The 27,142-nt window shown below is 24.6% G+C and overlaps 2 protein-coding genes and 1 long non-coding RNA gene across 8 annotated transcripts in view; 2 read left to right on the top strand and 1 right to left on the bottom strand.

Moving 5' to 3' along the window:
* Positions 1 to 188: 188 nt before the first annotated feature.
* LOC132927217 (protein O-glucosyltransferase 2-like) lies at positions 189 to 6,655 on the bottom strand. Its single transcript, XM_060991706.1, has 8 exons — positions 6,303 to 6,655; positions 5,497 to 5,696; positions 3,478 to 3,692; positions 3,297 to 3,374; positions 2,305 to 2,468; positions 1,978 to 2,215; positions 1,598 to 1,897; positions 189 to 953 (listed from the first exon to the last, which is right to left on the bottom strand). The coding sequence occupies exons 1-8, from the start codon at positions 6,455 to 6,457 to the stop codon at positions 816 to 818; spliced, it is 1,488 nt and encodes a 495-aa protein (XP_060847689.1). The 5' UTR covers positions 6,458 to 6,655; the 3' UTR covers positions 189 to 815.
* A 4,653-nt stretch (positions 6,656 to 11,308) lies between these two features.
* Positions 11,309 to 18,842, top strand: LOC132927702 (uncharacterized). 2 transcript variants are annotated; one of them, XM_060992293.1, is made up of 5 exons: positions 11,324 to 11,710; positions 12,292 to 12,559; positions 15,642 to 15,872; positions 16,759 to 17,036; positions 18,533 to 18,842. In XM_060992293.1, exons 2-4 carry the CDS (start codon positions 12,341 to 12,343, stop codon positions 17,023 to 17,025), a joined length of 717 nt encoding a protein of 238 aa, XP_060848276.1. In that variant the 5' UTR covers positions 11,324 to 11,710; positions 12,292 to 12,340; the 3' UTR covers positions 17,026 to 17,036; positions 18,533 to 18,842. The 2 variants fall into 2 exon arrangements, with proteins under 2 accessions (XP_060848277.1, XP_060848276.1); XM_060992294.1 differs by lacking the exon at positions 16,759 to 17,036 and having other exon boundaries at positions 11,309 to 11,710.
* A 2,832-nt stretch (positions 18,843 to 21,674) lies between these two features.
* The window catches only part of LOC132927856 (uncharacterized), an 81,098-nt gene continuing 75,630 nt past the window's right edge, over positions 21,675 to 27,142 (top strand). Inside the window, exons 1-4 of one of the 5 annotated variants that reach the window (XR_009661865.1) lie at positions 21,675 to 21,689; positions 23,050 to 23,244; positions 23,382 to 23,504; positions 26,186 to 26,312. This is a non-coding gene — a long non-coding RNA (uncharacterized LOC132927856). Of the gene's footprint in view, positions 21,690 to 23,023; positions 23,245 to 23,381; positions 23,505 to 26,185; positions 26,313 to 27,142 lie in introns of those variants that run through there. The other 4 variants (XR_009661866.1, XR_009661867.1, XR_009661863.1 and 1 more) reach the window with 4 other exon arrangements.

Raw genomic sequence — 27,142 nt, 5'->3', positions numbered from 1 at the left:
AAATAATATAATATTCCTTTTTATAAAACAAAATATATAGGTATATTTTGAGAAAAAAATAACTTGACATAGCTATACAATTTTTTAATTAATTATTAACTTTTTAAGAAAAAATTAACTCAAAAGGTTGTTATTAATTAAAACAGAAATGGTAACTCATTAGGCAATCTAATTAAAAATAACTCAACTAATTTTTTAACTCTTTAATGCCCAGTCTTGGTAATACAATAATAATATAGTATAATATGGTAAAAAATAGTCATGTATAGAATTAATAAAAGTAAAGTACCATCATTTTTTTTATAAATTAACTAATGAAGTTGGCAAGAATATAAAATTAAATCATTAATTGTAAACAATGAAATTAAAATTGTAGTTTTTAAATAAGTATAGGTTCATAAATTAACAAAAAACATAATACTTAATGCTGTATAGTTTAGTATAATATAATACACAATATAAAATAAAAATAAAAAAATAATAAATCTTTAATAATTCCTTATAAACTATAATAAACTGACTCAACAAGTAGGCAAGAATAAAAAAAACACTTAATGAGATTCAATACAATAAAAAATAGGAGTCTGGTTATTAATAAATTGAGATAAATATTAAAATTATAAATTGTATTACATACACTCAGTATCAATTAAGTATTAACAAACATTTAAATTACTTATATGGTTATCTGGTATAGATTTAGTAATATGTTAAGGAAAATTAAATTTATTTCCAAATGTTATTTTAAAATAAAATTAAATATTTAAACATTAATTATTTTTTACTGTAAAGGAATTAATCGTCAATTATGGTTATTAAAGTTCTGTCTTAATATTTATCATGGAAGGTTCAGGTTCACATTGACAGGGTATTTGGTTATGACTGTTGGGAGTACTTATCACTTCATCCATATTGGGGCGAACTTCTACTGAGGTCAAAAATTTGCTATAATTCTAGAAAGTAAAAAAGAATATATTTATAACTAAAATCCATGCAAAATATAATTATAATTGATAAAATAATAATATTATTTCTAATCAAAAAAATTATTAATATAATTATTTCATAATTAACTAAAATAATGTTCAATTTAAACTTAAATAACAAAATATAATGCAATGTAAAATTCTTAGATAGTTATGTTGATATATTTCTTGATTAATATTACACTATCACAATGTTCAGTATAATTTGTGTGATTACTATGTTGCCATAATATACCAAATAAAGTAGTCTTGTTAATACAACACTTAAGGGACCATTGTACTGTTGGATTAACATTGACAAGGATTAGAAAGTATACTCACTCAAAATTATTATTCCAAATGTAAAAGAAGACATTAGACCCTTAAAAGATGTTTTTTTTTTACAACCATATGACAGTAATTTACTAGCGGAACTAATGATGTATTGTGTGTTGGTTTATAACTAAAATTAAAGGTATGAACATTATCTGTGTTTACGTGTCTTTTTTTCTTACCCTAGAGTTTGATAATAAATCAATTCACTCTAATATTTAAACTAAATACATACATCATTGGTTTTGCTGAATGTCAATTTGTTAGTCATGTTTGATAACATGTTATTTTAAACTTACTTGAAATAATAGTAAGTAATATCCCAATATGTTATGAGGTGCTAAGTGTTCTCTTGCATATTTTTGGCCGTTTAATGATATTTTTCTTGCAGTCTTATCATCGCTCATCATAATATCTATCAGACCTAGCAAATCATCTAAATGTCTTTTTATTGGCACATAATGAACCCATGGTATCAGTTCACTATAAAAATGTTCATAGTACTCAGATTCTTGTTTGAAAACCAATGAATCACCCACTAATAGATATGGAAACCGATAAGCAGCTACAGTACCATCAATATTTAATAGGTATTTGTACTAAAAAAAAATAAAATAAATCAATGATATAATTAGAATTTTTAAATAGTTAAATATAATATAAGTAATTGTAATAATACATCGAAGAATTTAAAGAAAGAAATAGGCTTCTTTCCTGGACCATATTTTTCTTTCAATTCTTTGTAAAAGAAAAAGTTTGTTATCGAAGCATTGAGAATGTCTGGATTGCTTTTACTGAGTTCAATGAGATTCAACCGATGTTTGCTAGAATCACGGCCCATCCAAAAACCTTTTTCAATTTTTTGTGACCATGGTTTTTCGATGTTGCCTTGTACTGACAACATATCTAAGGTTACCCTAGAAAGAACAAAACATACATTTAAGTGTTAACAAATAAATTAATAAAAAAATGTAAAAAAAAAAAGAAAGATTAAAAACAAGGTTACCTTCCCATATTTTCAAGTGCTGATTCTGTAATATCATATGTAGGCATCACAATATCAACAGAATAATTTGATCCACACCAAGAAAATAAAGGAAATAGTTCTTTAGGTGATGATAAAGGCCAGTCTCCCAAATTCACAAAAAACTCCAGATCTGGTAAAAATACCTATAAATAATTTATTTCAAAAGATAATTAATTTCAACTAGAAAGGCAACTATAAAATATTTAAATTATTATTTATTTTGGGGAAAATTTGAAAGCATCTATATATAATAGTACTAAGTTATCTTGAATACAGTGTTGGGTAGTAATATGATTACTTTTTCAAGTGATATCAAGGTAACTTTGTTATTTATTTATTGAAAAAACACAAAAGTAACTATGTTAATTATTTTATAAAAAAACATAGTTAAACAAATACAAATTACATTTCTATCAATTCTGTAAACAAAAAATCATTTTTAATTAAATTGTCCACAATGATTGTAGCCTTGTAGACAATGCATAAATAAACTGACATTTAGCATTTTTACGATAATCTTTAATAAGGCAGTTTAAAATGATTAAATAGTTTACCAATGATAAAACTAATGTTTCTAAAATTTAATACAGAGCTTCTTTTAAGTGCTTTATTACAATACCTTTTAATATGAGTGAGGATATTCGCACCAATGAATAAATGACAATTTTGAACACAAATTACTATGTATGACAAACAAAAATGTTTATATGTATAATTTATCTGTTTTAAATGTTGTAATTTAATGTTATTTATAGTTTTGTATATTTAAAAATTTTAAAAGTATAATCATATTAAATAGTTACTTTTGAGTTATAAAAATAATGTAATACTATTACTTGCTATATGTAGCTAAACGACAAATGTATACATTATAATATGCTTTAAATTAATTAAGAATAAGTTTATTACCATGATTAATATTTATTTGAAATTATAAAACACATTTATTTAAATAAAGAAAATAATTTTACCTTTCGATTTAATGACAGTAATAAATTATCCATGAACATCTTAAATCCTGTATATTCTCCATAGCATTTTCGGAATATCTGAAAATTAAATTTATAAAGGTATAAATAGGCACCTAATACATTTATTTTATTTTATCTTATAATTTAATTTCATTAATTCTACATTCTAAAAAATACTTACTAAATTATTCTTGACAACATAATGACAAACACTTGTGCTATGTGGGTGTTGACTATAAAATTTAGCCATTTTCCCAAATACAGTTTTAAAATTTACATTCTTAAATTGATTGAGATCATTATTAATTTGTTCAATATTAGTTCTGCATTTAGTATTTGATAGCCATGTATCAATTGATACTTTTGAGCAGTCACATTCGTCTGGATAAATTGGTCCTGCATTATATCACAATATTATTAGAAGTATTTATGTTTTCAAAATTTAAGATACTATACGTTTGAACATTACAGTATTTAATTAAAATATATTTTAAATAAATAAATCATTTTTATTAAAAAGAAAATTTACAATTTTTAAAATTAAAAAAAATGGGTTTGTTGTGGCCTTGTGGGATTAAAATAAAAATTGTGTCATGATAAAAGTCCAGTGACATCTTTATAAATTTTCGTTTACCTGTATAATAATGATTTTTAAATTATACTTATAATTTTTTGAATTCTTAAATTCCAAGAAAATAAGTTGTATTACATTTTATAATTTACTTTATTCATAAAGGTACTTGCCAATAATTAGCTAACTAGTGGTGGATTTAACAGTTATTTAATCGGAAAATGCTGACTGGGCCCCCTCCTAAATTGTGTACTGAGGCCCACCTAAATTATAAAGTTGATTTTAAATTTTGACTGAAAATGTATATTGCAAACAAGAATTTAATTTTCCATTGTTTTAATAATAAAATAATTTAAATATATAGGAATTCTTCAAAAGTAGAAAAAATTGAACTAATAAAGTAATAACTTATATATGTAAATCACAGTTATTATATATTCTACCCACTACGATTGATCAAACAATATTATTTATAATAATTATAATATAATCAACGCTACAGTGTACTAATCTCTTAGATTCAAAAGAATCAGAAAGTACAGATATTCTATTGAGTTATTTAACATTTATTGTCTAATGTGTTGCCCCTAATGGAAACTCTTTAAAAATATTATCAACATTACCTATTGAAAGTGTGAGTACTGAAAGAGCTATGAGTGTACTAAGAAGATTAAAAAATTAGCCTTACTTTCAATGTTGTTTGAAGCAGCATAACACATTGATATGAACGATCTCATTAACATGTTTTCCAAGGCTTAAGCTCGTAGAGGTTCTCAACTATAATTTTTGGTATTCGTTTAGTATGTGACCTACCAAAACTATAACCACAAAATAACGAAACTAATTTACAGTGGCGTATATAAGGAGATTTTAGGGGTTCAACCCCCCCCCCCCTGGAATATATAGACGGGCATTGATTTTGATAGTATGATTAATTGGAATTTAAGAATGGAAATTTTTTTTTAATCCCCCCTAAAATTAATTTCTATATACACCACTGCAAATTTGTGCCACAAATGTCATGGTGAAACAAAGATGTTTACATTAGGAAAAAAAGATTGGCTACAGGTGAAATTCGAGAAATCTGCACTATACGATGTATCACATATTCATGGGGAGTATTAATAACTAAAATCCTATGAAAAATGCATGGAACATCAACTGAAATGTCGCCACGTCATTTAATTGAGACATGGTACCGATCTATTAACAGGCAAGATACAATTTTATTAAACATTTTAAGTGATGTACAAAAAGTGTATTGCCAAACATAATTTAATATTTATAATAAAATAATTTTATGACATTTTTTTGACTGATTTGAATGTAATCCGTAATCTGTAATAATAAAATAACTTAATTTTATAAATTTTTTATATGACTGTTTTTTAAATGAATATTGGTTATTCATTATTTCTCGTGATTGAAGCAAGCGATTTTGTAAAATGAGTGTAATTTTATTACTGATTATTTTTTTATAAGGCCCTTGTTATGGCTTCCCCGACTTTATTTGAACCCTTAAATCAGTCACTGTATATAACCTAACTAATAAACCAGTAGATACACATCAATATTTGATATAAAAAAACTCAAGTTAGATATCGGTATACAATATTAAATTTAAATTACCTTGTTCAAAATGATTCCAGTACTTTTTTAATGTTTTTTTATTTTCCACTAATATTCTGAATTCATAGCAAACTTCATACAATTTATATCGGACTATAAATGATGCGTCTTTTCTATCTAAGATATTTGTCCAAATGCGACAATTATTACCATTTTTTGTTTTACCACTTATTAAAACATTAAAGTCTGCAATATTAAATCTGAAACATTTTTAATAGCAATAATATTATATTATATAGGTATATACTATATTTTAAGCATGAAATATTATTTGAAATTATATAATGAATGAACATATCCTTAGTATAGTTGCTCTCGAAACTACAATCAAATATTTCAATACTAAAAATTTAATTTGATTAAAATCTACCTCAAAGGCATATATAGCTTAAATGTTGATGATAATCTCAATAATATTGAGAGAAAAAAATAATTCAAAATCAAAAATCGTTATATTTTAAATCATAATATTATATATTTAATTTAATAAAACAAGGGATACTTTTTCTGCAAATTAATTCATAATATTAAACAGATTCATATATGTTTTGAGCTTACTATTTAAGTTTTAGACAAAATTATAGATATGATATGTATATGATAAAAATATAATTTGAGATAAATTAGTATAGTTTTGTGAGGAAACCATTCCTCTAAAGTACCTAATCCAATTTTTGTTAATTATTTCCCTTTTGCATTGTACAGCCAATATAATTACAGAATTTGATAAATATTTAATTTGTTGTGTTATGACTAGATGTAGGTTGGTATTAAACTTAAATAAGATTTTGTGCAATATGACTTACATTTCCTGATCATACTGAACGTAAAAGTAACGAGCTGGCAAAACAATTAATGGATTGAGACCAGGTCCCCAAATTGTTGTGTCGGTGGAGTGTAATCCATCAAATTTGAGAATGGCAAAAAAAAGTATAAATGTAATGCTACTGAAGGTACACATAGTGATGTTTTAGAGGAGCTGAATGGACCACTTTCCACACATAATGAATCGACAATTGATCGAGGTAGTGTGTAGCTTATACTATTGCCTTTACCTACAAACAACAATTCAGTGGCGATTGTTGCTTGCTTGTTGCTTGTCAGACTCAGTTGTTCTTAAATCTTATATATATTTTTCAAACTGTTTTTATCTTTTGCGAATAAAATGATAACACTATCAGCCGGTCGTGATAGCGAGATCGGAGCATTAAACTCTATATTAAGTTCAATAGATCGGAGTAAAACAAGTTGGATATATATATTCACCTTAGAGTAAAAAATGAATATATGATAATATAATATACTTAACTATATAAGTAATTTTGTATCAGAGGTTTTATTATGGTTAACACCACTGTGTCAAAGGTCGTGTTCGTATAATAGGTAGGTATCTGTTACATATTTCAATATTTGTCTTCAAATCGTGATTATAATTGATTTTTAGCAGGCAAATATTTATATTTTCACAAGATCCATAATTTTTAGTATAAGCAATATTATTTTAAAATTTTATTTTTGAAAATATATTAATATAAGTAGCCACCTAATATTATAAAAATCGAAAATGTCCAATACCAAAAACAAGTTGAAGTGATATTTTGAAATTTTTCCAGCCTTTATATTTCAATTATTTCATAATAGTATAATACACAGATAAGTTACCTATTTGTTGTATCAGTTATCTAAAGAAGCAAATTTAGTGGCGACTATAATAAGAATCGAACAATTTATAATTTTTTTACTATCTAATATCTATACTTTTTAAATAATTTGCAAATTTTCGTGGTTTTGAATGTTTTGATAATGTTTTGTGAACAAATAAACTTAAAATGGTTATATAGAAAAAAAATCTTGCCGATGCGTCTTAAATACTTTTAAATAGTTATATATAATAACAACTTATGACTTATGAAGTTATGAGTAACCTTGTATTAAATACTCAAGCTTTTTGACCTGGTGAAAAATGTGTTATCGTCTTATCGACATTTATAGAAAAACTAGCTATCCCTGTACGGCTGTACCTCATAGGGCCGGTATTTCATATTCAACTATATTATAAGTCTATGCTGTAACTATACGGCTATACACTTTGACTTTGTATGTTGCCCGTACGGCCGTACAAAATGCATTCGTGTTAAATTTGGTAACCTAATGTTAACATTTAGCGTAACGCGTGTGGATAAATAATATTTTTAGTTTTCTGATTTGGTATTTTTGACCATTTAACAGCATCATTTTTTTAAAATTATTTTTATTTTATTTATTTTTTGTTAAACGACACAAATTTGATTTCTTTTTTATTCTGGACTAAAAACCAACGACTTAAAAAGTTTCAATAGTGTGAACCCGAAACAACAAAAAAGTTTTGTACTATTATACTACTAGTATAATACTAGGTAGGTACATCAACTATTCACTAAAAAAACTAATTTCTAATAATTAGTAATAAGGATGGAAAAAATATCTTTATGTGCGTATTTGTCGATTATTTAAATAATTAATAACTCGATTTTTTATTCACTTATTAAATTAGAAATAGGCTTGAAACTAGCTCCATAATGTTCTATTGTTCTCTTTATTTATCAAAAAAAAAAAAAATCAAGATATCGGATGAGTAGTTTTTAGAAAACGCAGATAATTGACTAAGATTTCCATTTTCACATTTGTATATTATATAGATTAGATATAACTAAAAAAAGTTGGTAGAGTCAAAATATTTAAAAAAAAAAAATATAGCACATTGTAAGAAATGATAATATAAACATTTGGTGAAATTTTAAGTGTCTACTGTTATTCAGTTTGGTTACAAAAAAAAAGAAAATCATTTAATGAGAGATCATGCATTTTTTAATAAGTCCGTAAAGTGTATAATGAATATGTGAAATAACTATATGAAAGTATTAGTTAAATATTAATAACTTGATTATAGTTTATCTTATTTGTTTCTGTTCGATAACTATACATTAATGACAAAATATATTTACGAATTTTCAACAGTGTCAGTATACTTGCGTTTGCGTGGTTATGAAAATATCTTTATATTTTATATTTTTAAAACTAAATTGATTAGAAATAAAAATAATTTATTATATATTTTAAAAATTATTTAGAATTTTATTTTAATTGTACACGTTAATATAATTTTTAATTTTTCTTATTACATATTTTGGCAATTTTAACTGTATATATATGTACAAATTCTTGATTTTTTATTACATATAAATCCCACTATCCCAGCCCTAGATATTAGTATATTATATGCGTAAACATGTATATTATTTGATTGAATTTTAAAAAAATAATATGGGTTTTAATTCACAAGATAAATCACAGTTTAGAATTTTAAGAACTTATTTTAGGTTGTGATGTTTCTGAAATCTGAAAATTGTGGATCAATACAAGGACAAATACCTCATATTATAAATCAAAGTGAAAATGCTGGTATAATATTGTATAATATTTAAATTCAAAGAACCGTTTAATGGAATGAAATGTGTTTCTGATCGTTTTACATTTTTAAGCCCAAAATCAATTTTTTACAATGATAAGTCTTCCCTAATTAAATCTTCTTATGATTTCATTCAATTTTATAAAGATGATATAAATTCAGATTTCACGCGGCAAATTGTGTGCATAAAAACAAGAATTCTATCTCAAAATCTAAAAACTATTAAAGATCTATGTGTATTTATTATTGAAATGGATTTGTCTTTAAGTTATCCAGATATAATATTATCAGCATGTCTTATATTTTTAACTCTACCAATAACATTCGCGTCTGCAGAACGCAGCTTTTCAAAGCCAAAATTAATAAAAAATTATCTTCGAAATTCTTCTAGTTAAGATCGACTAAAAAATATAAGTGTTTTGAATATTGAAAGTAAACGGAACGCCGAACTCAATATTGATAAAATAATAACAGACTTTTCAAACGTAAAAGCCAGAAAAAAAAAATTTTGAAATAATTTAAATTTAATATAATCTAATAACTACTTTTGTTTATAATGTTTTAATTTTTAACTACTAACTTATATTTTATGAAACTACTTGTGATTTATTAATTACCTATTATATTTTGCTAAAATGACTAAATGAAAATTAAATAGGAATGTTTTTTTTATATTATTAGTTAATTTATTTTGTTTAATTATTAATTATAAATACTATATATTATAAAGTCTACAAAATATCGTGCATGTGCTTAATCTAGACATAACATTATTTAAATTGGTTCTGGTTCAAAAAAAGTTTCAAATTAATAATATAGTAATATAATCAAATTATATAATGTAGGGTAAACTTCTTGTCTAATAAGTATAATGTACGTATAATAACAGAAATTATTCCATACAAGTTAAAATACTAAAAAAGTACTGATTAATTGCCGTAATAATATAAAAACAATAATATTAATTTGGGGCCTCCAAATAAATTTTGCACACGGGCCTCAGAGTTAATAGTTGCGGCACTAATCAATCTGTATATAGATACAAAGTCGTAACAGATATGATTATTTTCATATCTATCTGAAAGCATCATGATCGTGAGAAATATCTTGCACCAGACGCCACCAGTGAAAAATGAAAATAACCAGGTAGAATATGCGTGTATAAAATGTCGAAGTGAAAAAACAACCGAAGATTGGGCTATTATTATTTTTGATTGAAATTTCAATTTTTTTACATTTTAACATACACTCCAAAATAACTAAGAATTATTTTTAAATAATTTTAATTAAGAATTCTCATTATTACAAATCGTCTATAAATATAAATATATAATATAAAGGTGATTAATTTTCTATTTGCTATTATATATTTATATATGTATGTAACAAGCAAAACTTGCAGGGCAAAACTGCACCACACGAACAAACTTAAAATATATTATATTATATTAATTAAATACCTCTATTATAGATTAATATTAAATAATTTATACGAAAACCTTGTAAGTACCTATTATACTATAAGATATTTTGTTCTTGATTCTAAATAAAAATAAAAAAATACTGGAATATCTTAAATTTCTATGAATTAAACTAAAAAAATTCAAAATTATTCAAATTTACACATATATTACAAAATTATTTTTTTCTTCCGCCTATAGATACCCACTAATACCAAAAATATTAACTAGATATTATTTGCTTCCAGAGACCATCCTTGAAGTTATGAACATCGAAATACATTTTTACAGATTCAAAAAACAATGACTGATAGTTGACACTAAAATAATAAAATTTAAAACGAATAAGAGAAACCATTTTATTATAAAATCAATAATCTAAATAATGATAGTAATATGATGAAGTAATATAATAAAATATTTACGTAGACGTAACTATGTAGTGACTTAAATTTTTCAAAAAGAAAATACTCAAAAATGTTATAGTATTCACGATATTAAAAGAATATAATATATCAGATCATAATATAATGTAATATACTATATAATATTGTAATGTTGACTGTCCTATAATAATCTTAGACCTTAGAATAATTTATGAATATTACTAATATTTTAAGTTGTGTATATAGCCAAGTTGGAGGGAGTTTGGATACTAAAACCCCTCCTACTTAATATATTTTTTTTCTCGTTTATATAATATGAAATATTTATATTTTTTTTTGTGACTTCACCTTTAGCATCTTTGCGATTTGCGCTATTGATAATGCGATAATGAACGTTAAAAAAAATAAAATATATAGGTACATATAATATATATAAACACATAATAGAGTTTGATATAGGTAATAGTAAGTTAAAATTAATGAATGCATTATTTAAGTATCATATAATAATTTATAAGGGACCTTTGTATTGTGTATAAGTGCTATTGTATAATAGTTAGATAAAGTTGACATCTACTAGTAAAACATTAGTATATTATTACCTATTATAGTTCTCGTATTGTTTATTTTAGATACAAAAATTTATAATTATATAAGCAAGTTTTAATCAGATTGCTTAATGTATAAAAACAATAAATAGATTATTCAAAATGTCATAATAATAATATAGGTATTTTGATATTTTGGTGTCACGTATTATACAGCTTAATGGACAATATGCTGTCACTATGTAGATATATTGCAGTTGATGTAGATGTCAATTGTTGGTCCAGTCACACTATTATATATTTTCAATGGTCTGTAATCTGTTTTGTACACAAACCTCAATCCGTACAATAGCAGTTTCAAATTATACTCAGGTAATTACTGAACAGCTAAAACTTTAGTAGGTATAATGATCAATTCGTACTGATGAATGAAATTTTGTTTGTTAATAGATTATAATTTCATAATTAGTTTAATTTAATAATGTTTGTATATTATATATTATATAAGTATTTAAAATATACCTAAATATTATACTTACTTATTAAATGTATTTAGACATTTTGTTTTAAATTGTACTCGTGATTAAATCGTAAAAAGAATATATACTATCATGGCATCATGGTTAAACAAACAAGAATCATCTTTAACTATTTCTATAATTCATTTTTATTCAAGTAAAATGCGTATTTTCATTTTACTTGTGAAAACAAAATAATATAGACATATAGTTATTATTATAGGTATACCTAAAAAAAATGTAACAAATAATATTTTGTAGGTATATGTGTAAATTAAAAATTTAAGACGTGGTAAATATTTTTATAATATATATCGTATAATAAAAATACAAAATATTGCAAAAATAAATGCATTAAACAAAATATATTATATAATAATTGGTATAATGTATTTAAATATTAATATAAATACATATAATATTATGTATTTATAGGTATTGGCAACTATCAATCATTTGTTTCCAAAAATGTGTTCAATTTAAAATGTCAGTAATCAAAAATCACTTAAAAGATGATTTGTCGACGACCGGTAAACCAAAACCATCGACAATAAATGTTAACCGATGTCGTAGTACCACGACATATAGAGAGGGTGACCCCGTAGCTACAGATGTGGAAATGAGTGAATGTCCATCAGTTCCTCTACGAATAGAAGAAAATGTTTTATTGAGAAGCATGACGGCCAATCGAGGAATGATATACGTAAGTGATATCGTAATATTGCAGATATATTTTTCTAGTTAATGGATAATGGTTACTAAAATAAATACTAATACAAAAATATGATTATGTAAAAATTTGCAAAGTAATAAAATAAATACCATGCCAAGGTTTTTAACTGATGTATCTAATAAATAAAAGCGTTTTAAAAATTAAGGTACCTACATTATGTATACTTATTACTTATACACTCAACATTAAGTTAAGTACTAAAAACATATAATACCTACCATAATTATTATAATAGAGTATTCACACAAACCATAAATCGTATTTACATTTTTAATGATATATACTTCAATACTAAATTTGTACTGAATTATTGTGATGATTATAATTACTTAAAAGTTAAAGTATATTTGTGTATAAAATAAATATTAAAACTAATTTAATTTAAATGTTTCTAGATAACTTATAATTTTAATTGTATAGTTTAGATTTTAAAGCAATATAGCTTTTAAATTAATAAAATAAATAACTAGTAAATATTAATGTGTAAATTATTATTTTATTTTATTTTTTAGTTATTATTTATTATGTTGGGATTTTTTAATACAATCATACAAAAGAATGGATATTATTTGAGTAAAAAAATTTGGATTAATAGAAGGGAACCAAACTTCTGTTCGCCTATATAATTGAAGTTGACTTATTGAATGAATATTGAGTAATGATGAGTATTAAGTAAATTACTGAATTGGCTAATAGCTATATAAATATGTTAAATTAGAATTAAAAGATAAATTATTATTAATTATAATATTATAAATGTATAATCATTCATTGTGATTCATTTTACTATTAGGTAGTACTGACTACTGGTAGTATAGTAGTTTAATAATCCAGTTTATAAAAATAAAAAAAACTGTATTAAGTGTATTTATATATTTTTAAGATTTTTTGGTTTCAGTATAAACCACCTAAAGAATTCTTGTAATAAATCTTATCAAATCTAAGTTATAAATATTGAATATTTTTTATATTTTCAAGTATAAAATAATTTGCAAATTGTTGTGATTTTAATGAATTTGAAGTTCTAACATTTATATAAAAATGATTTTAATATTTTTATAAATATATTCTTGAATTAAAATAAAGTCTAAAAGTATTAAGTATTCTTTTATTTTCACTTATGTGGGATTTTGTAACACATTTTCAAGTTTTTAGCCAAACCTAGAATTTTTTATCAATATCTTATAAAAAAATTTTTTAATCAAAACTCGTAAATGCCTAAAAAAATATAAATAATTTAAATTAAGTCTAAATATTTTTAAAACTTCACTGGATTTAATAATTTAAGTTATAGCGGTTTATTTCAATTTTCTAGTATTGATAGTTGATACTCTTTAAATTACATTAAAAAATCTAAAACCGTTTGAAAATAATCGTTATTTTACATATGAATATAGCTAGTTTGTCGAAATTTAAATTACAGATGCTTATAAACAATATTTATGCTATAACAATATATTTATAAGTTACAATTTTTATAATGAAAACTTAAATATGAAACCTCGTATTAAATTTTCAAACTTGAAGTTTGAGTACTAATAATTTTATACATTTTTAAATACAAAATAATTTTGTATTACATTTTTCAGGATTTTGATTAAGCATAATTGTTTTTATTAACTTTTATAGAACAAAAACTAAAAAAAAAATGGTTAGGTTAGCTGGAAATGTAAGTACTGCTCTGCTGAACAGTACATGATGTGAATAGATCATTGCTATGGACGTATTATATTTGAATTCAATGTAGGTACCTATGCCTATCATTGTAAACGAAAATCGATTCTGGGCGGAGATATAGATCTTCAGTCTAATATATCACCAAATTATGTTTTTTGATATTGCAGCTATTAAAAAGTAATTTATTCGACTATTTTAGGTTGATTACATTTTTACGGAAAGTATATTGCATTTATTATATTTTATTGAAAATATAATTGAAAAAATTAAGTATTGCTTATGCGTATGCCTATTAAATATTAATAAGTTAAAAAGAGTAAAAATATTTTGAAAATTTTATCATGATGTATAGAAAAAATAAATATGAAATGTTCAAGTATTCACGGTTATTTGTTTTTGAATTACAATAAAATATCGAAAAAAATCGTTTGAGGAGAAATCAGTATTCAATAATTGAATAGGTAATAATATAATATTACTCATACATGGTATACCTATAAATTATGTTTCTAGAAAACTTGAACAACTGTGTACTACGCCCGAATTTAGTGTTCATACGTACCTATAGTAAAAAGTCTACATCGACCAAAAATAATACAAAATATCATAATAAAAATGACAAGAATAGATAAAATGAAGATATTTAAATTATTTTAACGAAATTTCAAAAACATAAATAAAATAGAACAGTATTTTATGGCAATACATAAAACAAATTAAAAATATTATTATTAGCATGCCTAGTTTTATTTTTATATGTATCACTCTTAGTGTTATATAATATGCATTATGCTTATGACTATTAAAATAAGCAATGAACTTAAAATATTAAATTTGATTACACATACAATACTTATACCTACCTAATAGACAAAATAACCATTAATTATTTATTTTTATTTATTCTTATACCTAATCGTTATTATTAATCACATAATTTTTTCAAATACACTTCCTTGTTTTACACACATAGTCAAATCATATACGTGCAGCTGTCATTGGCCATGCAAATTGGAAAATTTCCATAATATTAGGAGATTTTTATAAAAAATATATAAATTGATTCGAATATTCAATTTGCATTGTCCACATGATTCTGGGCATATACTCCGCATACTTCCATATATTCCAAACATTGTAAAAAATAATGTCAATAAAATAATTATCATTTTTATTTTTGCCAAATTAATTGAATATTGTAAATAATGCCCGAAATTCCCAATTTGCTCGCCGTAACATCTACATATATATATAATAGTTTATTTAATACAGCTTACTGATTATATTAATATTTTCATATAATCTTATCTTACTATATGTATAATATTACTGAAAAATAAATAATTATACTATTACATGGATTTCTACTGTATAGCAATTTAGCGTGTGGTATAGCAAACAATTCACTATGCCTTTGTCGTATTTAATTGGAATACCACTTGGTTGGCTGTTACTTGGAACATTTCAATATTTTGTGTGTATCGTCATTTTGGGTGACAGTTTCTTAGACCCATGGTATTTCACGTGTGCTTGGATAGTGGAAGTAATTTCTACGCTCCCCGTTATTATGATTATTACAATCATTAAATGTTTGTACGTGCAAGTGGTAAGTGTGCAAAATTTATTTATGCATTCAAATTATAATTTAGGTATTAAACATAATATTTGTCGTGTCAAGATAATAATTTAATATAATATAAATTATCAAAATAACATTATTTTACAGTTTGAATTATTTTTTATTTTATTTTTTATATAGTAAATATTTTATGAGCGCATTTTTATAAAATGTAGGTAATGTATTTAATACCTATAGAGATAGTTATAACAATTTTTCAAAAAAAAAAAAAAATATTTGTTTAAGATTATTTTATTGTAAATAAGGTTATAGGTTATAGATTAACAACTTATAAAATATATGTATACAGAGTGATCCATTTAATGTGAAACACTTATCATAAGGGTCTTACGTAAAATATATCACCTTGATTATGTAAAATAGATATAATGTTGAAAATCTGGTAACTTGCTGATATGTAGATATTTATTACTTTTTGTAGATTAATTGATTTTTAAGTGTGAGACTGTAAGAGTTTTATAATAACATTAAAAAACAATTGCTAAATTATTACTTAATACTAAATAGTCACTATAGGGAGCATAATATAATATTATTACTATTTTTTGAATTTTTTGATTTTAAAAAATATATCCTATGTTTAAAAGGTACATATTTTAATATATCTTTTTTTTTAATAAGTTAAGACTTAGTTTGAGTCTAAAAAAGTAGAAACTATCAAATATAATAGGCATAGACACTTAAAAAATTCTTATAACTATATTATAGCTATTATGTAGTGAACTATTAATACCTACCTATAGAAGTTTATATAAATTTTTTGAAAGGTTTAATTAAAAGGTATTAAATTTAAATATCATTAAAAACAAAACAAAAGTTAGGTAAATATTAATTATAATAATTGTTATTTTAGGAAATACTGGAACACTGTGAAAAAGTAACATGGATTGGTTTTACATTTTTACTTTTTCAAGGGTTGGCCATTATAATACTTTTGCTTCCAGTTAGCAATTTATTTAAATACATATTTGGCGATTTTTCACGACCGATAAATTTTTTTATTTATTGGATGATGTTAGCTTTTCCACACATCATGATTTTATGCTTTGCAACATTTGGTTGTTGTTCAAAGGTACATACAGCTAACATGCAGTCAGTTGGAAATGTCATTAATCATTGAAGGATAATTTGGTATAATTATTTATAATGATATTATTATTCTATTGTTGATTAGGTCTAAATTTTATCTAACTAATATTTTTGTCATGATAAATACATTATTGTATTACTAAGTATTTAATACTAATAAGTAATAATATTATAATATCATGATAATATGGTTTAAAATTTAATCCAAAATAAACTTTATGATTTTCTGAAAACATATATGAAAAATTAGTTATGCGTAAGTAGTAGGATTAATATAATTTTAATATCTACATAACTTAATTTTTGTAACGATAGTAAATACGAGCTACTACATATTTAATTTGAAATATATATTAGTAGGTACCTAAATTAATTGATTTTTGAAATTTTGAAAAAAGTAAAGGTTTTTATAGATAATAATTTAACATGGTTAATAGTTTATGAAAAGTATTTTTTTAATTTTTTTTTTTTTATAAAACTACAAAAATCTATGAAATATTTTTAAAATAGATCGTACTAAAAACAACGATTTTTAAAACCTATTTTTATTAATATAAATTGCCTATTATATTCTTTTCTTATTATTAATATTATTTATTATACATTTAGATACACATAGTCAGATAGATATACAATTGAAATAAGAATTTGAATTTTTATGTTGGATATAATAGTTAATAAAGAGTTATAACTATTATAGTGATTCATGGGTGTATATAGCATACATACAGCGAATTATTTTTTAAAGTGCAATATAAGAGTTGATTATTTATTTTATTATGCTTTCAAATTTATAATAACAATGTTATTATTACACACTTCACTAGTCGGCAAGTTGGTAACTAATGGGGATGTGGGTTAAGGGTTAAAATCCTTGAATCAAATTATGTAATTTAATATTAATTTAAAATCAGTTTTTATTTAATAATATTTCATTATCTCCTCCCCAACAAAATTTTTTTTCCTAGTACAGCCTTTATTAGTATAGTTGGTAATACGCTTTAGTACAGTAGTTTTCAACTTTTTTAACCATGCGGCACACTTCATCTCCTACAAAATTTTCGCAGCACACCAATCCATATAATATGTGAAGCATATTTGATATATATATACCTATATATACATATACAAATACATAATAATACAACTATTAATAAATTTTTCGAGGCACTCTTCAAGAGTGGTGCTCACGGCACACCAATGTGCCGAGGCACACCGCGGTTGAAAAAAACGGCTTTAGTACTTAGTTACTTACTTAATTAGTGTATTCGTAATTAGTTTATGATTATAAATTATAATGTAGGTACCATGTTTTTTTTCAATTTATATTTGTAATTAAATTAAGTCATTATATGTTAATTACTATTCAATAATGAAATTCATATAATAATATAGGTAGGTACTAAAAATATACTTAATACATCGATTCTCATTCTTATTAATATTAATTATTAGACAATAATGTGTTCAAAATGAAGGACACAGATATATATTATAGTACAAAGACACAACTATAATTCTTTTTACATTTCTTTCAGATGTTTAGATCGTTTTCGCGACATTTCCGTAATGCTAATAATTGGAAAAAGCATGAAACTATACAAGTGCATTTCGAAACAACTAATCAGCGGAAAGCAATAAAAATTGATAATAATAATATTGAACTACAAGAACTTAATTACCATCCAATATTTCGAACTAAATAATAATTATCTGTAATCAAATATGTTAGTTATATATTTTTTAATTATTATGAATTATTATTTTTTCGTTTGTAATAATATTACTTAGGTATATGTAATAATTGTAATATGTTAAATGCAAATATAGTCAGTATTTAGTCATACATACTATATTAAAATTTAGTACCTATAGGTTAATATTTAATGTACTTATATACTTATCTATATCATCTTAACCTACAACTTCAAAATTGACAAACTTAATAACCTATTAACATATACAATATACTCCGTGGACATAGGTGACGCTAAATAATTCAAAACTGCTGGCTCAAATTTCAATTCATATGTATATTATATGATACTTATAGATACTTAAGAGTACGCTATACCCGCATGTGTTGTCTCTGTCTTATACACGCGTAACATAGTTAAAAACTATTTTGCGCAGGACAATTTTACTCCCCTGATATTTATATCAAAATTATTAAAAATTCTAAATCGCATTGAGAAGAACTTGACTGTGTCGTAGCGTTTTAATTTTTTTTGATAATATGAATGCAATTAAAGTTACCGGTTTGAGAACTTTAGGTTTTTTCATTTAATTATTAAAAATTATTGGTTACCAGTTTACCACTATCAAAAAAATTAAAACGCTACGACACAGGTAAAGTTCTTCTCAATGCGATTTAAAATTTTGATATAAATATCAAGGGAGTAAAATTGACCGCGAAAAACAGTTTTTAACCATGTTACGCGTGTATAAGACAGAGACAAGAACAACACATGCGGGTATAGCGTCCTCTTATCGAACCAACCAACCGAACAGCATTAACGTAATACCTCCATCATATACCGAGATACGACAAAGTAGTAGGGATTAATTTTTTAATATTAGTAATGATGTAAATGATAAAAGTAATTAATTCAATTAATTAAAAAAAAAAAAATAATTATCTGTAGTAAAAAAGTTAGTTTTCATTTGAAAAAAAGTTGTATCATCATGTTGTCTCTTTAAATATTGTTAAATTTCATACAAAAATATAAGTGACCTGAACTTGAAAATATTATTGATCAAAAATATTAAGTATATACTATGTATATACATCACACGTATATATACATATTTATGTTCTAGATTTTTTGATCGGAGTGATTTTGCACCACCACTGAATTATATTCCTATATTATACAATTATATACTGCTATAATTATAGTTAATACCTATAGCCAGTATTTATATGACATATAATATAGCCTATATTATACAGGTATATTTTATATAGGTAGTTAAGGTATATAATAAATTGTACCTTACCTATATTATGTACCTATATGCATATTATTATGCATAATATTATACAGTCACAGTGCATAATACGGCATATCTATTTTCATTAATAGGTAAGTACACCCCACCATCTATTACAATGATAAATTAAGTTTCATAAAATTATATTTTTTAAAACGTCTGATGGTGGTAGATATATAACATAATGTATCATGTAATAACGTGTAGGTATAATAATGTATCTTAGTTCCTAAGTATTAGAAGGCCAGATTCGGGTGATTCAATGATTCAAATATGAAAATGATAGCCATACCAATTTCTTTATTCATACATATAGGTACATTTAATATCTTTTGTATCTTTAATGTGATTTATGTGACTATATGTAGGTATTGTAATGCGAAATTTTGAAGAATTATATGTTTCAAAATAAATACCTAATAACCATGGTTATTATAATATTTCAAACAGTTAATAGTAAATCATCAAAATCAATATTATTCTTACTACTTACAAATAACATAAATAATCAGTATAGGTCGATAATTAAAACACGTGCGTCAACAATAGACAACAGACAATAATAAAATGTACTAATATTAGGCAATATTTATATTGTTTTACGCAAGTCATGTATGACACTGCGCAAAAATATTTTACAATAATATTATGGGTATTAAAGTAAATATTATACACACCTACAATCTAATCTATATTGTCATTTTGATAGATATAATATGATATTATAATATATATTTAGGTAGGTATACTTAGGTAAATCAGGTATACGCATGGACGCCGCAAGGGGGCAAGGGAATGCACTTGCACCCCCCTGGCCTTTCAAAAAAAAAAAAAATTGAATGGTATAGAAAATATTTAATTTTGTATAATTATCTATATTATATCTATTATAATTTATAGGTATAATACTTATTTTATATATTTTTCTAATCATAGCCACGCTAGCCTGCATTAATTTGTAGCCATTGAAAAAAAATAAAATTACTTTTTATCGTTATATAATTTGAAAAAATATTTCTACCTATTTAACTTAAATAATTTAAGCATTATTTAGAAATCAGCGTTTATACTATGCACGATGCACCTCTCTTACAAAATTCCTGGCGGCGCCTATATGGGATGGGTATATACGTAATTTTTCATCAAGAAGACTTTTGGTACCTAATATAGTATCCAGATATAGGATTTATTACATTTTTGTAATCCTGTTATCCAAAAATAAGACAATTGGTGGTAATATAGTTTTTAAAATCAACATTATTTTTTAAATTTTATTTTTGTGATACTATATTACTATATAATATATTATATATACATCATAAACCTAACCTTTTTATAGGCTAAATAGAGCATACGTCATACAGAGACGTCCCAAAGTGGGGATCTGGGGAAAATTTATGTGCCACGTAGAATCTACATTGTAGATTGTAGGGAACGCTTCATTAATCATGCGATGATAGCAAAAACATCCACTACAGAGATTAGTAAAATTTAATATATGAAGTTTTTCATACTTCAACTAGTTCAACTATAATTAAGTAGATTTAAATTCATGTACTGCATGATTACATATTTACATTTCCAATAGCTTCTATATTAGCAATTTATTATTTATATCAATTTTTATGACTTCGATGAACATTTTAACCGGCAACTCAGATATTTTGAAAATACATTTGTTAATAACCAACAATTCTACAGGTAATGCAAAAGCATAACTTAATAAAAATTGCAGTTATAAAATTATCCATAATTATAATATTTATTGATAGGATAGGCATTTATATAAATTTCTATAAGGATGAACTTAAGTATCTATTATTTTTTAACCCTTTAATTCCAATAATTATAATTACTACATGGAAATTAACAGTTTATTCAAAATAACGTATATTATCGAATAATAATAGTTTTATACTTTTATAGATAGCAATAGCAATAATCAAAGCTGGGTATTAACGAATAACGAGTTAAAAAGTTAAATTTAAGTTACTCTTACTCTTAACCAAGTTAGAAAAAGTAAGAAAAGTAACTTTTGTTAACTAAGTTAATTTTTTTTAAAATTAACTTATACATTTTTCCGTATTAACTTAACTTAAAGAGTTAAAATAATTAGTTAACTTGCTCAATGCTCATGAGCCTTGGAAATAATAATAAATTAATGATCATAGTAGGTATTACTTAGGTATCTATTTAACATGAAAAAATCATTTAAATGTGTTAATCAATGAAATAGAATAGACTAACAGTAAAATTGTATAATAAAAAATAAGAATATTTATAGAATATCTAAGTACGTCATAGTTAAGTTTAGCTATGACGTGCATATTTAAATATTTGAATCAATTATTACTTACCTACCTAGTACCTATTGATACAAGCAATGATATTGGTGTTAAATTAATAGAAATTTTAGTTTTTATTCTCCAGTACAAAAACAAGCAAAAACAGTTCTGAACAGTAGTAAGTGCCAAGTGGCAAAAATTAGCTGTTAAGACTATTATAGCATTAACAGCGTTACGATAAATGATAATATCTATACCTAGTCATTAATTGCGAATTGTTGTATTTTGTTATATAAAACTTGTGGTGTAGCTTATTAAATAAAATTATATTCAGGAATTATAAGTCTATAAGATATTTTTTAGTTTTTGTTTTGATGAAAACAGATATAGTCTCACGTTTTTTTAATTTTTTCAAATATGGGAGACTTCGGTCTCCAAAAAAATGTCGACTATTCGAGTCCATGATTATCTATATTTATTTTTTTATATATAAATTATACGTTTATACGTTAAGGCATTGTATAACGGGAATTAAATTAATACATAGCCTTAAAGGTAGGTATGGTATAACAATGACGTGTCGAGGTATGGATTCGCGGTGGCGGTTTTGCGCAGTGCGCACTATTTCACCGTACACGTCATGTTTGGAAATTAACGAGCAAAAACTATTTCGTGCGCAGCTGCTGAAACACATTAATATTATAATACGCGAGTGTTGCGAACCATAGCAACAAAAGATGTTTTTTTATTGACGTCATTGTTCTACGTTCTTCTAGAACATTCTATAAAACACGGCGGCGGCCTTTCCACTTCGCGCACACTCACGAATGCTGCCGCCCCTCCGACGGACCGCTTATTGCTCATACCCGTCAGCCGTCACTCTATACTTCATTTGCGCTCCGCTCTCTCAAGCAGACGGTTCCCTGTTCGACGATTTTCCTGCCGGTGCTCCGAGAACAAAATGGCGGACGGTAAGCGTAATTTACATAATATTACATTACGATCGTGTTATAATATTATATTATTACACAATTGATATTTTAACGATATATTTTACACGTTTTATTATTCGTACTATGCACACATCTTACAGAGAGTTTTTTTACAGAAATTGCCGCCCAAAAGCCGAAAAAGACATCCGCCAAGCCACCATCTGGTGCAAGCCATTGGCGTCGGAGCCTTTGCTTTTCCACGCCCGGCAGCTGACCAACGGACTTGATTTTCGTCACTCGTAAGTATAATTGATTGTATTTTATTATAAAAACTACTAATTTATTATAATAAGTCTATTATAATATAATTCAGTACGTACAATTATTATGGGCGGTACCTACATACGTAATAATAATATTGTTGTTTCAATTTAATAATTCATCGTGTTCTATCCCTACTTGAATGAGGTGGTTTTCATAAGTATTGATTACTCTGAATTTCGTGTTTTCGAGTTGTTTGCGCTTGAGCCGCTGTGCCGCACACAAAGGATCTGCCCCGCCCTACCGCCCCACCTCTACCTCTTGTCTAAAGTGGCAACGTTGTACGCTGACTCGAAATCGATTTCCCCTCTTCCTCTCCACCCGTTGCCTAGCAGCCATTGCAGAAATATGACTACGTGGTACCCGATTTTTTTTTGCGTCAATACAGGGTGTCAATACAGTGGCAATATTTTTTTACATTTGAATACGTTCGATTTTCACGATACACTATGTACATGGTGAAATCAGTCACGCCTAATGCTTTTTTAGAACATAATTGTTGTACACTCGCACATTATTTCGACCACAATATCACGCTTTTAAGTTAAGTTTTTTTTATATAAAGATTTTTAATATTATTTTACAAGGTCTCGAGACAATCTATAAAAAAAAACAAGGCCATGACTCATAACGAAATAAAAACACCATTCTAAACCATTGTTTATTTTTAGTCGACCTTGTATTTTGTTTCATTTTATTTGCCAACATAAAATCAACTTAATAGGTGTTAGTTGTTAATAATGAACAAAAATTAAATATAATAATATTGTCTGATGAACAATTTTTATTATCTAGTCAGAATATTTTGATTATTGTTTAATTACCTATTTAGTATTTGCTTTAGATTTATTGTTGCTATACAATAACTAAAAGTCTAAGAAATTTTGGAAGTATATTATATAATTTTTTTATTAAATCTACTTACTATTATCTATTATGTATGTTAAGCACATATAATACTATTAAATAACTATCAATTACCAAAAGAATGCATGGAACTGCACTAATTTCTTATTTTCAGCTTGTTTCTTGAGCTAATGTTAATTCCCTTGCTCCTCAGATTAGTACCCATCATTAGGCGATGATCGTATGAATAAATATTAATTTGAGCATGCATAAGAAAATTATGTTTCTTCAAAACTTAAACAAAAAATTATTAAATAATTACAATGGGGTCCAACATAATAACCTAATTTGCATTATCATGTACTATGTCTTCTACTTTAAGATCTAGTTATGCATTTTATTATTTAAAAAATATATTATAATTTTTTAAACTTTTTTCTTTAGATTCTAGAATTTACTAAATTGATTTCAAAATAATAAAGTTTTTAAATATTTTTTTAATTTGAAATAAACATAAAATAACCCATTATAACTTTCTCCTCGCGTTAAGTAAAAATTATATTACCTTCAAACTGTATTTAAATTAATTTAGGTAGGTTCTTATTGTTTTGTCAACCTATAGGCTGTTTTTCACATTAAATTATACTTCTCTAGTTGTTTTTGGTGTTAATCTCTACAAGAGACAATATTTAATTGTATTTTTATAACTACATGGGTTAGGTATACCAATTTCCTCTATAGGATAATTCATTTAAATGGCCTAAAATTTTGTATTTATTAAAAAAAAAAATTCTTTACTTCTTAAAATATTTATAAATTTGCGATAGGTACCATAAATTTAACTGATATTTAATTTATTTGATGTTGATTTATCTCCCTCAACTTTTAATTGTTCTCATTAATTTTTTTAATGTTACAATATTTGTTTTTGTGAACATAGCTAATGTAGTAATGTCCCTATAATAATAATATAATATTATATTAGCCTAAAAGTTGACGAGTTTTGATTACTCCCTTATAAAATTAATTAAATGTTAAGAGGACGTAATACCTGCATGTGTTGTCTCTGTCTTAGTAATGTACATTATAGCAAATTTGCGTTTAGCAGAACACATTTTATGATGTTATTATTAATATTGGAGTAAATTTACTTAGTATCAAATTTAAAGGTAAGGATATTATCTAAGAAATGTCTTATGCTTTTATTGCTATTATCATTTTAAAATGAGTTATGAACATTTTAATGTTGTAATATTTTACATAGCTAATACTAGCTTTAAAATTAAAATATCAATAAAAGCATATGAAATTTTCTAGACAATATTCTTACCTTTAAATTTGATAATAGGTAAATTTACTCTAGTATTAAAGCTAACATCACAAAATGTGTTCTGCTGAACACAAATTTGCTATGATGTACGTTAGTAAGACGGAGACATCACATGTGGGTATAATGTTCTCTGAAATTGAATAAATTTATTATTTATGTTCAAACTATTTAAAGAATAAAATATTATTATATAGTTTAAAATTATTATAAAATTGATTAAATGAATAAATGCCCTAGTGTAAGGGAGATAAATTCAACCAAACACTTACAAACATTCAACATGCGTTTAGTTAACATTTTCAATTAAATTAAATTTAATAAAAGACTACATAAAATTTGAATGTGTTAGTTTAATTAGAGAATGGCTACTATTGTAGATTTATATCATATCAATATTTTGATATTGGGGGTTGACATTAAATTATTATTACTATTATAAAATAAATACATACTCAATATAATTAAGTTATCCTCTACTTTCAGTATGAAATTTCAAATGGTATTGAAACCACAGATATTAATATCATAACTTACAACAATGATTGGAGATCTATAATGTTGAACATTTGACCATATAAAATGTTGTCAGAGACAATACATGCATCTCAAGGTAATATTTTTGAAAAATAAAATGATATAATATACTTGTAATTTTTTATATTTATTTTCATAGTATCATTTTATCAAGTTTTAACCACAAAAACCAACTTAAGAAAGTTAATAAAAATTAATTCTAATTTATTTTAAATTAATGAAAGATCTTACAAAAAACTTAATTAATATTCATTTTATTATATGTAGATGTGTAAAATATTTTAGTTGTACAAAAATTAAACGAAGTGAAATACGTAAATTATAACAAGTTATCTTAAACGTTGTGTTTGGGCCAATATTTGTAAGGCATATGGCATGTTGTATGGTTATTCATTAAATATTTTAGGAATTAATACCACATCGTTGAATGAATAAAAAGTTATTCATCCACTAAATGTTCAATAGCATTAATGAGTCATTAAATTATTGGTTACCAATTAATTAAACATATAATCTAATTTCAGCTCACTAAATTTTAGTCATTCATTAAACTTGTTACCACGTTGTCACTCTGCACTTTTACTGATATTCAAATTAAAACAGCTGAAGAGTAGTCATCACTTGTCTTGTAATAAGTTTAAAACTTCACCATAAATTTAATTGTTATCATGTTAAAACTAATACTTTTTTATTAAACTCTTTGTGTAGTCCAAATGATTCAATAGAAAGATTAAATGGGTAAAAGCGTTCATTAAATGTATTTAAAGAATGGTTTAAGCAGCCATTTATTAGCGACTAATATTCTTGAAATTCTGCATAAATTGATTTCTAATATTAAGTATCATTATCAAATAATAGGTAGTGGTTATTTTCGGCTGATAAAACTATGTATGACACAATTAAATT

The sequence above is a fragment of the Rhopalosiphum padi genome, chromosome 3 (genome assembly GCF_020882245.1).
Source record: "Rhopalosiphum padi isolate XX-2018 chromosome 3, ASM2088224v1, whole genome shotgun sequence".
Lineage (NCBI taxonomy): Eukaryota > Metazoa > Arthropoda > Insecta > Hemiptera > Aphididae > Rhopalosiphum > Rhopalosiphum padi.
This window is presented reverse-complemented; position numbering and strand designations above follow the sequence as displayed.

Bases quoted from the DNA above. Each gene is read 5' to 3' on its own strand.
- LOC132927217 (XM_060991706.1), bottom strand. From the start codon at position 6,457: ATGTGTACCTTCAGTAGCATTACATTTATACTTTTTTTTGCCATTCTC. The intron at 2,469-3,296 runs GTAAAATTATTT...AATTATTTATAG, and splicing joins TACTGTCATTAAATCGAAAG to GTATTTTTACCAGATCTGGA. The intron at 2,216-2,304 runs GTAACCTTGTTT...TGTTCTTTCTAG, and splicing joins GCACTTGAAAATATGGGAAG to GGTAACCTTAGATATGTTGT.
- LOC132927702 (XM_060992293.1), top strand. From the start codon at position 12,341: ATGTCAGTAATCAAAAATCACTTAAAAGATGATTTGTCGACGACCGGT. The intron at 12,560-15,641 runs GTAAGTGATATC...TCTACTGTATAG, and splicing joins CCAATCGAGGAATGATATAC to CAATTTAGCGTGTGGTATAG. The intron at 15,873-16,758 runs GTAAGTGTGCAA...TTGTTATTTTAG, and splicing joins AATGTTTGTACGTGCAAGTG to GAAATACTGGAACACTGTGA.